General features: G+C 42.5%; 1 protein-coding gene across 4 annotated transcripts in view; it reads left to right on the plus strand.

Annotated features, from left to right (window-relative positions):
• The window catches only part of LOC104610568 (G-protein coupled receptor), a 61,246-nt gene that overhangs the window by 27,818 nt on the left and 17,425 nt on the right, over positions 1–16,003 (plus strand). For all 4 annotated transcript variants that reach the window (XM_010277250.3, XM_010277248.3, XM_010277249.3 and 1 more), the window contains 3 exons: positions 6,081–6,126; positions 6,691–6,784; positions 6,874–6,926. In XM_010277250.3, the coding sequence (XP_010275552.1) occupies positions 6,081–6,126; positions 6,691–6,784; positions 6,874–6,926 (193 nt within the window). The remainder of the gene's footprint in view (positions 1–6,080; positions 6,127–6,690; positions 6,785–6,873; positions 6,927–16,003) is intronic.

Raw genomic sequence — 16,003 nt, forward strand, 5'->3', positions numbered from 1 at the left:
TCAAGGGAAGTAAGACCCAGAAGTAGATGTCCTACTAGGTTATTTCCAGCAAATAGTAGCTATTTGGCTACTAAGAGAGGTCTGTGTAGGACAGACCTAGTTGAGGACTGATTTCAGCAGTCCTAGCACCAGCCGAAAGGGGCTTAGCTACTTCTACAGTTGCAGCTTCGGTGCTCCAGCAAGACTCGCACAGACTTAGCTTCTTCTACAGAGCCCACTGTTCACTTGCTACTGTTGCAGCCTCGAACTGTTCACTCGCTACTGTACCCGAACTGTTGCAGTTTTTTGGTTCAGCCCAAGTGAAGTCTATCTAGTGTTCTACCAGCACTGTGAACACTTCTACCAGCATAGCAGTGTGGCAAACAGCTCCAAGTTCAGGGTGGTTATCAGTCCGAAACCCCTCACCACTGCTGTGAGATTACCTAGGGAGCTGCCAACTCCAGATTGTTCAGCACTGTGAACCCTAGTTGAGGACTGATCTCAGCAGTCCTAGTATTGGCCGCAAGGAAGGGCACTCTCTTTACAGTTGCAGTACTCAAAGTTCAAGTGGAGTCTGCATAGCACAATAGTTGAGAACCCTTAGCTTCAGGTCGGTTACCAGCCCAGAACTCCTTGCTTGCTGTTGTAACTGAACTGTTTCAAAACTGTGACAGTCTCGGCAAGTCTGAAACTGTGTCGAGTGCTGTCAGAATCTGCTGTCATCATTTCAGCTAATCAGATCTGCTCCAGAACTAGTTCAGAACCTTCAGAACTGCTTCGGCTAGTCTTAATCAGTGTCACCTACACAGTGGCTGCAGTCAAGATGTCTTCAATACCCAGAGATGTTTCTTCTAGAGATAACAGGCCTGTGGCAAGTGGGAATTTTGTCGCCAGCAACAATGATGACAACTCACAAAATACACCAACAGTGTCTTCTTCTCCTATGGGACAGGTTGCTGATTCCTCTGGAACTGGTACATTGGGCTTCACTGCTAGTGAGGTTGAGGTCCTTAGCAGGGCATTAGCCCGTCTAAGAAATAATTCTTTTGCTTCTACATCTCTTGCTAGATCAGGTACAGCCTCTGCCTTCAGTGCCACTGACTCTATTGACTCTACTTCTTGGGTTATTGATTCCGGTGCTATTGACCATATGACACATATGTCTTCCCTATTCTCTTCATATCATTTGTTGTCTGGTCAGGATAAGATGAGAGTTGCTGACGGGTCTTTCTCCACTATCTCTGGAAAGGGAATTGTTGACCTAAGCAAGGACCTCTCTCTTAAATCAGTTTTACATGTTCCCAGTCTTACCTCAAATCTCTTGTCTGTTTCAAAACTTACCAAAAATTTGAACTGTAGTATAACTTTTTTTCCTACTCATTGTGTCTTCCAGGACAGATTGACAAGGAGAACGATTGGGTGCGGTCATGAGTATGGTGGCCTCTACTACCTTGATGCAGACATCGGCTCAGCCTTACAAGCATCTGCTGCTAGTAATCCGGAAAGTGTGGAGTCAATAGCTAAGCTGCATCTTTGGCATGCTAGGCTAGGTCATGTGTCTTTCTCCTCATTAGAAATGTTGTTTCCCGAATTGTTTAAGGGCATTCCAAGTCAGAGTCTAACCTGTGAAGTATGTCAAATGTCAAAACAATGCAGAACTGTGTACCCAATTTCCAGCAATGAAATTTGTGCTCCTTTTGATTTGGTTCATTCTGATCTCTGGGGCCCTTCACCCATTGTTTCCTTTGATGGCTTCCGGTACTTTATCAGTTTTATTGACCACTACTCTCGTTGTACATGGATCTACTTGTTAAAAGGACGGGATGAAGTACCACGGATAACCATGGCATTTTGCAAGATGATTGAAACACAGTTTAATAAGAAGATTAAGCAATTCAGGTCAGACAATGCTGCTGAATACTTTGAAAAATCCTTGAACTTATTCATGGAAGATGCTGGCATACTACATCAGTCATCCTGTGCTTATACTCCTCAGCAGAATGGGGTTGCTGAGCGCAGGAATAGACATCTATTGGAGACAGCTCGAGCCTTACTATTCCAACACAAAGTCCCCAAGCAATACTGGTCTCAAGCTGTACTTTCTGCATCATATCTGATAAACCAGATGCCATCTAAGGTGTTGGGTATGAAAACCCCTTTCTCTGTTTTGTGCCCCACTCTTCCAGACTTTCCCCTTCCTCCTCAGGTCTTTGGCTGTATATGTTTCATACATGTGAAGGATCCAAAGAAGACTAAGTTGGATCCTAAGGCTACAAAGGGAATATTCTTGGGGTACTCTCCTACACAAAAGGGTTACAAGTATTATGACCCTGTCTCCAAGAGAAAGTATGTCACCAGAGATGTGTTGTTCTTTGAGTCTCAACCCTATTTTCAGTCTTCTCAGAATCCTCTTCAGGGGGAGACTAGTGGGATGGAAGAGGATTCTCATTCTCCCTCCTTTTTTGTTCCCCTATCTGCCTCGGGTCTTCCATCCTCTCCTCCTACTCCTTGTTGTGACATTCCGGGTCAACCCAGTGAGGCTCCCACTGTGCCAGTTACCTCTCCTGATGCTGCAGATGTTTTTGAAGGCTTCAGTAGGCAACAAAAAGAGATACTTACATACAACAGAAGAAAAAGGGGTCCTCAACCTCATGACAGCAACCAGTTGGACTCGGATCAATCTATCTCTACAATCCAAGGTAATTTCAACTCTCATACTTCTGATTTGGATCTTCTTATTGCTCTCCGTAAGCCTATCCGCTCTTGCACCACCCGACACCCCATTGCTGATTTTGTTTCTTACTCACATTTATCTCCTGCCTATCACTCCTTTGTGTCTGCTCTTTCCTTTGTGCGTGTTCCTTCTAGGTACTCAGAGGGTGTGTCTGATCCAAGGTGGAAAGAAGCTATGAATGAAGAGATGAAAGCCCTAATGAAAGCAAGAACTTGGGAATTAGTGGATCTGCTAGAGGGGAAGACCACTGTTGGGTGCAAGTGGGTGTTTACTGTAAAGCACAGGGAGGACGGGCCCATTGAAAGGTACAAGGCCAGACTAGTGGCAAAGGGGTTTACTCAGAAAGAAGGGATTGACTACAAAGAAACCTTTGCCCCGGTAGCAAAGCTCAACACAATTCGGGTTCTATTGTCACTAGCAGCAAATTTTTCATGGGAACTTCATTAGCTGGATGTGAAGAATGCCTTCTTAAATGGTGACCTTCATGAAGAGGTATTTATGGAACCTCCACTAGGCTATGACTTTAGTAGAAAGGTGTGCAAACTGAGGAAAGCATTATATAGGTTGAAGCAATCTCCCCGTGCATGGTTTGAGAGGCTCTGTGGGGCCATGAAGAAAGTGGGGTACACTCAGAGTGGTGCAGACCATACCTTGTTCATAAGGAGACAGGATAGCAAACTTACTGCACTCATTGTTTATGTGGATGATATGGTAATTACCGGGAATGACTTGGAAGAGATAAAAAGACTGCACTCATAGCTGTCTTCCACTAAGATACTTCTTAGGCATTGAAGTTGCAAGATCGAAACATGGAATTTTTATCTCCCAAAGGAAGTATGTCTTGGACCTTCTCCAAGAGATGGGGAAGCTTGGAACAAAGGCAGCTAGCACCCCCATTGATCAGAACCATAGAATCAATGCATCAGAAGGTGAACCAGTGAAGGACCTTGGGAGATACCAAGGACTTGTGGGTCGGCTACTATACTTGTGTATGACAAGACCGGACATCTCCTATGCAGTAAGTGTAGTAAGTCAATACATGCATGCTCCACGAGATCAGCACTAAAAGGCAGTTGACAGGATCCTTGCATATTTGAAGGGACATCCAGGCAGAGGCATATTGTTTACTGATCATGGACAACTGAAGCTAGAGACCTATACAGATGTAGATTGGGTAGGATGCCTTGATGACAGAAGGTCAACTTCAGGAGTGTGCACCCTAGTTGCGGGTAACCTAGTCTCATGGAAGAGTAAAAAACAAACAGTTGTGGCAAGATCAAGTGCAGAAGCGGAATATAGGGCCATGGCACATGGAGTTTCAGAACTTCTCTGGATCCGTTCTCTGTTAAAAGAAATTAGTGTACAGGCAGAAGAACCTATGATGCTATACTGCGATAACTAGGCAGCCATCAATATTGCCCATAATCTAGTCCAGCATGACCGTACTAAGCACATTGAAGTAGATAGACATTTTATCAGAGAAAGGGTAACTTCTGGAGAAGTTTGTCTTCCATACATTTCTTCTGATCTGCAGCTTGCTGATGTTCTCACAAAAGGTGTTGCGAAGAATAAGCTGGAACATGATCTACGCAAGTTGGGAATGTGTGACATCTATTCCCAACTTGAGGGGGAGTGTTGAGTGGGCTGATTTATGTTGGGCCGATTTATGTTTAGTTTGTTTTCTTTTATTTTAAGAAGTTGTTGGGCCTTGGGCCCATTAGTCTTATTTTTAAAGGAATTGTAAGTACTTAGTTAAGTTGCCGCCCTACTAGGGGCACCTTTGTAATATCCCATATTTAAGTTAATTATAAATAGAATGAGGGGCTGGCGGCTAGGGTTGATGATCACTATCCTAGTCGACCTTCTTCTCTTTTCTTCCCTTTCCTCTGTCTATTGCTGAAATCCCCAACTTTCTCCTCTTCCTTTCACAAGAAGCTTGGTCGAAATCAGCACATAAGGCTTGGACTGAAGTGGTAGCTTCCACTAAAGAAAGTAAAACATGGTTATGGAGTGGTAACTCCCAGCAACTAATAAAGTGAAACTAAATTTTGATGGGAGCTCTATGGGAAGCACTGGAATGGCAGGTATTGGAGGAATCAGCTCCAAGCTCCAGTAAGGATAGTAGCAATGAAGGATCGTGCCTGGGAAGATTCCAGTGACCAGCACAAGCTCCTGATAAGGTGGATAAACTGGATTTTCCTAGTTTTTTTCATTTATAAGGTCTTCACCCAAAAACTAGGAAAATCCAGTTTATCCACCTTATCAGGAGCTTGTGCTGGTCACTGGAATCTTCCCAGGCATGATCCTTCATTGTTACTATCCTTACTGGAGCTTGGAGCTGATTTCTCATGGTGGGGAACTACTACTGATGGTGTCTCCTTAATCTCCTTCAGTTTCGTCGTGACCTTGTGAAGCTTGACCTTGATCCAATTGACCCTCTCCTCCATGGTGGAGGCCCTTGTGTTAGGCATCGCCAGACTGCCGCTGTGATACCAACTAGTAGGGTACTGTGTACCTCAGGTGACCCTTCAAGGGAGCCAAACTTCCTCAGGAATAGAAAGAGAGAAAAAGAAGATGTTAGGGCAAATGTTCTATGTTCATTGTTTTAGCTAAAGGCTTTCAGTGGCACTCAAGAGCAGCTGTAGTGCTCGTAACAAACTCTGACAGTTTGTTAGCTGACGTTGCTTTGTGCTTCCTAGAAATACTCCAACCATAGCTGGCCAAACAGTAAGCTTTGGTGTGGTGGAATCCTTCCAAGTCTGGGCCCTAACAAATTCCTTCCACAAACTCTAGTAAATTGCCAAATAGAGGAAGTATTATAGTCACAACATTCACTAGGGTTTAAGAAGTATCAATGTAGTGAGAGATACGGTGGTGATTGTTGATTCTTGACCCTTCCAAAGACTGAATCTTGGAAGCTATAGATGAAGCAGAAGAGGATTGTTGAAAATCTAACTGTTGTGCACTTTTGCCTTTTTGGTTCTGTTGTTTTTTATTTATTTATTTTCTTTTATTTTCTTATGTGAACTTTTCCTCGCTTCCATTATCTTGTGCCTTATGTGTTTAGGTTGCATTTGGAATTCCTTATTATAAGGACTTAACTCCTTTTTGTAGTTAAAATGCCCCTATGAACACTGGGTTTTTAACAGCAAAAAGGAGATAAGTCCTTAAAATAAGGAATGCCAAATAGACTTATTTTTCAGCTTGTCATTTAATCTCCTATTATTTGCATCACTTGCATCCTATATTTGTGATTAAATCTATTTTTTGATGAATACCCCCTTTGACCTTGTTATCCACTGAATTATGTATGGTACTTACTCCTGTAGGCCTATGTATTAAAATCTCGTTTTGGTTTCTCTCTCAGGTGACCTTGGCTGCATATGCAGTGTAACCTATGATACAACTTGCAGGTCTGTACTTAATCTTTTCTGAATTGTTATCTATTCTTTTATTTTCCCTTTAATTGTGCATCAATTGATTCTTTTGTCCATCATGAGTTTTGGAGTAGTCCATTAGTCTCTTGATTACATGTTAATGCCTTTAGATTGGTGCTACATGGTCTCAACATTTATGTGAAGTTTTGTAATTTTTTTTTTCTTTTAGTCATCATCATCATCAACAGAAGCAGCAGCACCGAAATGTATCAGTTTTTAATTTATAAGATACTGCTCTGAATAACATGATTACTACCATTTTTGGCTCTGCTAAATATTGTAATGCTTGGCTGTGTAGGCAAACATATATCTTTTGGCACTAGGGAAACTTGTGGGTATTATTCAACTGCATAGAACATTGGAAACAGAATTTGTTTTCTTAAGTTCTATAGCAACAAAATTGAAAATGAAAATAAAGGGAAATGGAAAAGCAGGTGAAGAGGGAAAAATTAATATATTTACAATGAATTAAACTTTTCTGTCATACCATTGATTTTTTCACTGTTCCAAATTCTACACATGCATTTGTTTGAAATCTAGGGTTCTTGTTGAGCTTGCCATCCCATGTCAGAGACGTGGCCCACGGGTGTTTGAAGGTTTCACCATTGGTTTTCATCCTCGATCATGGGAAGTTGTAAGTATGCGTTTTTCTCTTTCTGGTATCTTGATCTTGTAAAAAAAACCAGCGTGTCATTAGGAGGGATTACCATTATGGACTTGTAGGTTTACAATGGAATGACTCAACCAGGTTTTGAAAAGGTTCGCCATGAATTCAGGTATGAGAAATTTCTGGTGAGTTTTCATTCTTTCAGAAGGACCTATCCTCCACTTTGTTAAGCATGTAACTTTTTTGAAGGTGGTTTATTCTGTCTTCTGTATTTGGAAAAAGATAAATAACCTTGCGCCAAGTGTTCTAAAGTTTATGAATTTGGTTATTCCCATACAGAGGCCTAAAGTATTTATTTATATTAATTAACAATTATTCTGTTTGATACTTATTAGAAGAAACTAGAAACAACCTTAACAATTATTCTATTTCAGAAATAGTTTCTTAGATATGTTTTTTTTTCATTTTGGCGTGTTTTGCACCAAGAAGTCAAGGAATTAGTACAAAATGGGAAAGGTGAATATCAATAAATTGGTTGAGAGGGAGGTCGAGATAGGAATGTCTTTCAGGTTAGTTTTTTGGGGAGGGGAAGGCTTTGCGAAAATAGCATTTGGGAAGTTTGAAAAAAATAAAATAGAAGAGAAAAAGAAAAACCAAGAGTACTTAGAAAAAATCAAGGGGTGGGACGAGGAAGGGGGAGAAGAGGAGGGACTGGATGAGATTGAATGATATTGGAGTTGATGGAAGATAGGGAGATGGGGAGGAAAATGAGGTTTCTTAGCTGGATTGTGAGGGATACGAGAGAAGGAAGGAGGGAGGAGAATGGGTGGAGCATTGAATATTTGATAGCAAGAATGGGCAATTTGATCAAGTCTCCAAAGCTGTTTTGATTGCAAATTTCTGGAATTTCCTTGATTTACAGCTTTGTAATGCAGAATCCTTTTCATTTTAAAGCTTTGAGAATGTATTTGGTATGTCATCTAGACAACCAAGAATGGGCAATTTCATTTTAAAGCTTTGAGAATGTATTTGGAATTTCTGGAATTTCTCTTAATGAAATTTTTTATTGATTCTTCAAATATATATATATATATATATAGATAGAGAGAGATAGAGATAGAGAGAGAGAGAGAGAGAGAGACAGATCGAATGAATTTTCTGCCGCCACTCTCTCAATATTTATAGATTATGTTCACTAAATGTAGGAAATGGCAGAATTGCCCTTAATGCTTATATGGCAAATAAAACAAATAATAAACTGAAATAACAAACTGTCTAAGATAATTACCAACTAACACTGACATAACTAACAAAGGTTACATGTGCTGTCATACGACCACAGTGGGGACCACAGCCGTGGGGCCCACATCAGTGTTCTCTACTCTCCCCCTCAAGTTGGGAATAGATATTTGTCATTCCCAACTTGAATAGGTCTGCCTCTAACTTCTTCCTTGGAACAGCCTTGGTGAGAAGATCTCCAAGCTGCATGTTGGAGGTGATATACGGGGAGACACACTTCTTGTGATGAGACCCTTTCTCTGACAAAATGTCGATCAACTTCGATATGTTTAGTTCTATCATGCTGCACCGGATTGTGAGCTATATTAATAGCCGCCTGATTATCACAATACAGCATCAAGGGCTTCTCATAATCAATACCCAACTCTTCAAGTAGTGATTTCAACCATAGGATTTCAGCCACTCCGTTAGCCATTGACCTGTATTCAGCTTCGACACTAGAACGGGAAACAACACTTTGTTTTTTACTCCTCCAAGACACAAGGTTACCTCCTACAAGGGCATAATATCCAGAGGTAGACCTCCTGTCATCAGCACTCCCAGCCCAATCAGCATCTGTATAGACCTCCACCTTCATGTGATTATTGTTCTTGAACAGTATACCTCTACCTGGGCATCTCTTCAAGTATGCTAATATTCTCTTAGCTGCAAGAAGATGAGTAGTTCTAGGGGAATGCATGTACTGGCTGACAATACTAATTGCATAACTGATATCTGGCCGTGTGAGGCAGAGATATAGGAGTTTTCCAACCAACCGTTGGAACATAACTTTGTCTTCAAGAGGCTCTCCACCCTCTGCACTGATCTTGTGATTCTGTTCAATGGGTGTATCGGCAGGCTTGACACCTAACTTTCCAGTTTCCGCCAACAGATCTAGAACTACTTCCTTTGAGAGATAAAGATCCCCTGTTTAGATCTAGCAACCTCAATACCCAAAAAATATCGCAGTGCACCAAGATCTTTCACCTCAAACTCTTGATGAAGGAGCTGTTTGAGGGACTCAATCTCACTATTATTATTCCCTGTCACTACAATATCATCCACATATACAACAAGCAAGGTCAAAGAAGTGTTCACTCTTTTAACGAACAGTGTATGATCAGACTGGGCTTGTACATAGTCGAATTTTCCAAGGGCTAGTCTGAATCTATCAAACCAAGCTCTAGGGGACTGCTTTAATCCATACAATGCCTTATTCAGTCGGCAAACCTTCTTACCTGTCTCTGTATCATAGAATCCAGGGAGCAACTGCATGTAGACCTCTTCCTGTAAGTCTCCATTCAGAAAGGCATTTTTAACATCCATCTGGAACAAGGGCCAAGAGTAACTTGCTGCAAGGGCTAATAGAACTCGAATAGTGGTCATCTTGGCTACTGGGGCAAAAGTTGAAGGGAATAGAGATCCATCATATGGATGGCCAAACCCTATAGGTAGGTTAGGCGAAATTTCAAAAATTTCCTCTCCCCTCATCTGGGAATCACATTCCCTGTTTTAGAAAACCTACATTTTCAAGGATCAATCTTGAACCATAAACTAAACCAGATCTGAAACCAGAAGCAGGAGAGGGATATACCTGATACGGAGAAGCAGTATCTCCCAATGGAGGTGTTTGCGCCCAAGGTAGGAACCAAAGACTACTCCCACTGAAGATGGCGCAGTGTAGGATGGAGCAGAATCAGCAGTGTTCTTCCAAAAGAACCGAACCCTTCACAAGAATTCGCTGGAGGCAGTGAGCACACCTTTAGATCAGCCTTTCTCCAAAGACTGATATCAAGATCCAATCTTGATCACTTCTGCTAGAAAGAGGAGATCGAACTGGCAGTAAAGGCGGCGGCAAGAAGGAGGCGACAAGAAGAAAACAACTCAGTCTCACTGGGTACTGTGTTCTCTCTCTGAATTTCGAATGTGATTGATCTTCTATAGCTGCCACCCCCTTCTCCTTTTATAATCTTAAAGGGATTAGCTCCTAATCCTATTAGGAGTTGATCCAAATCATATTTGGATCTGAATTCCCTTTAAGAGATAAGGATAGACCCTTATCTTATCTGCAGATTAGATCAGCCCTCTCCTAATCTGATTAGGAGGTTTCCAGATCTAAATCTGTATTCAGATTTAGACTCTCTGAGTGGATAGGGTAAGACCCTATCCTATCTGCTAATCTAATCTCAGATTCACCCCTTCTTTAACTGATCAAATCAGCCCAGTTCGAAATGGGCTTTAGGCCCATTAATAGTGTGTGCTCACTTAGCCTTCCAAACTGCTGCCCAGTTGGGCTTCCTTGTATGGTGTGGGACCCAAGCATTGAACTACACATCAGCCACAAGGGTTCGGCCCAGCCTTTGTTACAAGGCCTAGCCCAATTCACTAGAAAGCCCAGTGAACCCCCTGAGCCAATCAGATGGACTCTATGGGCCCAACACTTACACTAAGTGGTCCTTGGGCCAAGCCACCTTGTAACACCCAGGGACTGTGGGTAGATGCAAGATTAGCCCATCAGGTATTACCCTCAATGGTCTTACACTTAACCTCTCAGCCCATAATGATCATACACTACCCGACAAGAGAGGACCTCTCCCTCGACTACAAGGAACAGTGCTGCACTCTCTACTCACATGGATTCCGGGATTTAAAACCTTTTGCAAACAATTTGAAACCGTAACATATATACTTTTATATCCGCATATAAAATATATTCTGCAAAACAAATCTCAACGATTGAAATCGGCTGCCGGCAGTCTTGGTTTCCATCAGAGAGAGTGCATCCCCGACCATTACCTTTGTCCGACAAAGGGGTTGATCCTGTCACTATGATCACCCACTCAGATGAATTCTCAGACTGTCCCAACATACCTAGGTAAGGATCTTACTGATTGGCATATCAAAAATACCCCAATTCGACACCTACTGCAGTATCATAATCGAGTCTTGGGGTCAGGTGTAACTTTCCAGTTTTGCCCACTAATCTCTAAAGTCCAGGGCAATACTGGAAATCTGGTCCGGTTCAGGGTTTCAAGTAAACCTACACTGCATGTGCTTTGGGTCTCACCCTGGCAGCTGAGACAGGCCATCCCAACACTTGGCATCACACCAGTGTTAGCCTTAGCAGGATAAATCTCCCCAGACTTATCCAACGGCTGTGAATATTCTAAACTAACACGAGTCTCATTAGATGTCTAGTTTAAGGGTATTACACAGAAACACACCACAAGAACATAAATCAAATATGCACTTTATTCATTTACAATAAATGTCATAAGTACATCAATCTGATTGGAGCTAAGGGCATACAACTATCTAACAACTCCCACTTGCACTTAGGTCCAATCTGGTATAAGCCGGAGTCCCAGACTTTCCACGTGTTTCTCAAACACTTTCTGTGTCAGTGGCTTAGTCAATGGGTCTGCCACATTCTCCGCTAATGCTACCTTTTAACACCAATCTCCCGTAGATCCAGTGTTGTCACACAACAGTGGAATGGGTAATGTGCGGAATTCCAAATTCCAGAATGAACACATTCATTCATAAGGCAGCCTCACTTACGACAATGTGTTCGGCTTGGGTTGTGGACTGTTATTTTGCTACTTAGGACCCCTGTTTGCTGACTTTCAAGAAACAGCACACGATCCTATCGTGAAAACATACCCAGATGTAGACTTTCTATCATCTGGATCCGACTAGAAATCGGCATCAGTATACCCCTGGATCTGTAGTGAGCTACCATCGAATACCAAACAAAACTCTTTTGTCCTTCGAAGGTACTTAAGTATATTTTTCACAACGGTCCAGTGCTCCTGCCCTGGGTTGGCCTGGAATCTACTTACCACACTCACTGCCTGAGCAATGTCAGGACGAGTGCACAGCATGACATACATGATGCTCCCTACGGCTGAGGCATCGGGAACCTTCATGCCCTCAATCTCCTCAGAAGTCTTGGGAGACATCTTCTTGGAGAGAGTGACTCCGTGCTTGAAAGGAACATTTCCCTTCTTGGAGTTCTCCATGCTGTATCTCTTGACAATTTTGTCAATGTAAGCAGATTGGGATAATCCTATTATCCGCTTCGATCTATCTCTATAGAGTCGAAGACCCAGTATATAGGAGGCTTTTCCAAGAACTTTCATGGAGAATTGCTGCGAAAGCCACACTTTCACCGTAGTCAACATTCCTACGTCATTCCCAATGAGTAGAATGTCGTTTACATACAGAACCAGGAACGTAACCTTATCCCCACTGGACTTCCTATAAACACAGGGCTCATCCGGATTCTGCTCAAAGTCAAATTTTTTGACGATAGAGTCAAATCGGATGTTCCAACTCCTAGAAGCTTGCTTAAGTCCATATATGGATCTATTTAACTTACATACCATTTGTTCTTGACCCGCAACTATGAAACCTTGCGGTTGCTGCATATAGATATCTTCAGTAAGATCTCTATTCAGGAATGCAGTTTTGACATCCATTTGCCAAATCTTGTAGTCATGGTATGCTGCTACAGATAGCAGGATCCGAATGGATTTAAGCATGGCCACGGGTGAAAAGGTTTCCTCATAATCGATGCCCTCTTTCTGAGTGTACCCTTTCGCCACAAGACGAGCTTTGTAGGTCTCAACCTTATCATCGAGGCCCTTCTTCCTCTTATAGATCCATTTGCAATCAATTGCTTTTACCCCGAGGGGCAGATCTACTAGAGTCCAGACTCCATTGGTCTCCATTGAGTCCATCTCAGCCCTCATGGCATCTACCCACTTCAGGGAATCTATGTCCAACATAGCTTCCGCATAAGTCACGGGATCCTCCTCACTAGTCAAGGCTTCGACCAAGTAACTATCCTGATCATAGCCAAAACGGACTGGTGGCTTGGATACCCAGGTAAATCTTCTAGGTTGGTCAATACCTGGAACCTGTGGGACACCTCCCACTGACCCTGAGCTCTCCTCATCAAGAACTATTTCCTGACGATGCGAGTTCAGGATATAATCAGTCTCCAAGAACTGTGCATTTCGGCTGCAGAACACCTGCTCACTTGGGTCATAGAATAGGTAACCCACAGAGCCTTTTGGGTAGCCTGTGAATAGGCAACAACTGGTCTTGGATTCCAACTTGTCCGCACTCGTTCTTTTAACGTGCGTAGGACAACCCCAAATCTTCATGTGTCTGACACTTGGTTTCTTTCTTTCCGGTCCAAAGTTCGTATGGAGTGTTTGGAACCGATTTGGTTGGAACCCAATTCAGCACGTATATCGTAGTCTCTAATGCGTAATCCCAAAAGGATGTGGGTAACTCTGAGTGTACGAGAAGTGACTGGACCATATCCAATAAGGTCCTTTTCCTCCTCTCTGAAACATCGTTAAGCTGTGGTGTAGTAGGAGCTAACTGTGATACTATCCCGTTGACCTTCAAGTAGTCCCTAAATTCATCAGAGAGATATTTGCCTCCTCGATCTGATTGAAGGGCCTTAATTTCTCTCCCTAACTGTTTCTCGACCTCTTGTCTGAACTCTTTGAACTTTTCAAAGGATTCGGACTTATGTCTCATTAGGTACACGTAACCATACCGATAATAGTCATTGGTAAATGTAATGAAATACACGTGTTGGTTACGAGTCCTAACACCGATATGGCCAAGTCTGTAATGCCACAGGCACGTGGGATTAACTATATCATGGATCCTTTTCTTGGGGATTTCAGCCGACGTAGTTTCGGCTATGTTAGTTTCTAGAGAAGGATGTAGAACATAGAGACCGTTCTCCAGTTCCCCGTATGCGATGAATCTGTTGTTTCTTTTAATAGTAATCGTATTACTAAAGAAGACAGAATAACCATCAGCACACAGTTTTGAGACAGAAATCAAATTTTTCTTAAGTTTTGTACAAAAAGACTATCTTTAAGTACAATAGTTCATTCTCTAAAATTAACTCTACGGTTCCAATGGCTGCAGCTGCAACACTTGCAAAAGTCCCCAAGTAAAGCGTTACTTCTCCTTCACTCAGCCTTCTGCTTACCTTGAACCCCTGCAGTGAATTACACGCATGAGTTGAAGCCTCGGAGTCGATACACTAGGACGCAGAAGCAACCAACAAATTGGTTTCTATGACACAAGATTCGAAATTACCTTTCTTGGGTTCGAGGTATTGAGGACAATTCCTCTTCCAGTGGCCAGTTTGCTTGCAATAGTGACAGGCATCTAATGCCTTGTCTTTCCTCTGCTTTTTGGGTTTGGTGGCCTTCTTCTGGGGCTTTCTCTTTGCCCTCCTCTTCTTGCCTGATTTGCCTGCTTCAACAAGCATGGCAATGGGCTCATCCTTCTTAATCAATTCTTCAGCCCTCTGCAACATATTGCTGAGTTCCTGCAAGCTGACATTCAGCTTGTTCATGTTGTAATTCATGATAAATGGATTGAAGGACGGAGGCAAAGAGTTGAGAATAGTTACCAGATCCAGCCCGGATCCAAGAGCCTCCAGTTCGTTGATATAACCCATCATCCGAAGACAATGGTCGTGAATCTGTTGGCCCTTGGACATCTGCGCGGTCATGAACTGTTTCAAGACCTTCTGTCGAGTAGAACGATTCTGCTCTTCATACATTGTCTTGAGACTGTCCAATATGTCCTTGGCTAGTTCGATCTGATCGAACTGCCTCTGTATTGGATTATCCAACAAGGCAATGATATAGCAGCGAGCAAGGGAGTTTTTCTCCTCCCATTCTTGGTATTCTCTTCTCCTGGCCTCAGAAGCCCTATCTCCCGGACGATCCGGGGCAGGATTCTTGTTCACCTTATCCAACTTTTCAGAGGTCAAGACCAGCATGAGGTTACAGTACCAGTTGGCATAGTTTGGGCCCTTAAGCTTGTTGTCGTCAAGAAGCTTTGCAAATTGTCTCTTTGCCATTTTCTGATAAAAGAGCAAACATCAGTCCACAACCTAATTTGATTTATGTTCATTACATAGATATGGCTTTTAATCTATGTTCCATTCCCATTTGTTCATCTCGGAGATTTCCCTCCTATCTCAGTGACGGAGACAGCGACTTGTCTCTGGAAATGTGGGAAACCACATAGGGTGCATGGAGCCAATTGTTTCAGCTGCAAAACCCCACCACCTTTCTGTGAAGGATCACATTCACTCATCATATGAGCTTTCCCTTTTGGCCTCTGTCAGACAAGGTTCATAGCCATTTTAGGTTAAACCTTTCTGTCCAATGAGTGCTCACCCGTCATATTCGTGAACGCCAAGGTACCGTGAGAGAGTTCCCATTTTCTAGTGAAGCCCCTCCCACATCGGTCTATGATGCCCCTATCATCTTATGAAACACTCAGACAAATCCAACAACAAATGGATAGCTCATTTTCTGGTGCGTTTCCTCATTATTGAAGGACCCATCTTCATGCTAATGATGGAAGGCCTTTAGAGAGTTCATCATATGAATCTCCCTATCACATGCACTCATATTGCTGGAGGGAACAAAAATTACGCCCTAGCTTAATTTAGGTCAAACCAGAGTAGCTCCCATTGACTTTCATAAATCCAGATTTAGGTGGGCCCTAATCGGCTAGGGTTCCGCACGTATTCTCTTTAGGAGGTGTGGGGCCCACCACTGAGGGAGATCATCCAATGATCTTTAGAGACACCATGGCAATGATGTGCATTCAGCCATGGTGAAACGTGTACCATTATTGAAAGAAATCTTTTGATTCATCAGGCAGTTTAAGAGTTGGAAGAAGATGAAACGTGTACCATTATTGAACCTGGAATGGTGATAGATGTTCGTGAAACAGGTGGCGATGAAAGATTGAAGGTTAATATCCATAATAATTAAGTGTTAGGGGAGGTTAGGGTTGGAGTTACAAGCGCCTCAGAAGGGGAAGAAGAGGTGAAAAGAAGAGAGAAGGATGAGGAATGCTGGAATTCTGAAACAACTTCAGGGTTTCCTCAAGATGATGGAAGGGTTC

The sequence above is a fragment of the Nelumbo nucifera genome, chromosome 1, assembly GCF_055504915.1.
Source record: "Nelumbo nucifera cultivar China Antique chromosome 1, China Antique-T2T, whole genome shotgun sequence".
NCBI classification, from domain to species: Eukaryota; Viridiplantae; Streptophyta; class Magnoliopsida; order Proteales; family Nelumbonaceae; genus Nelumbo; species Nelumbo nucifera.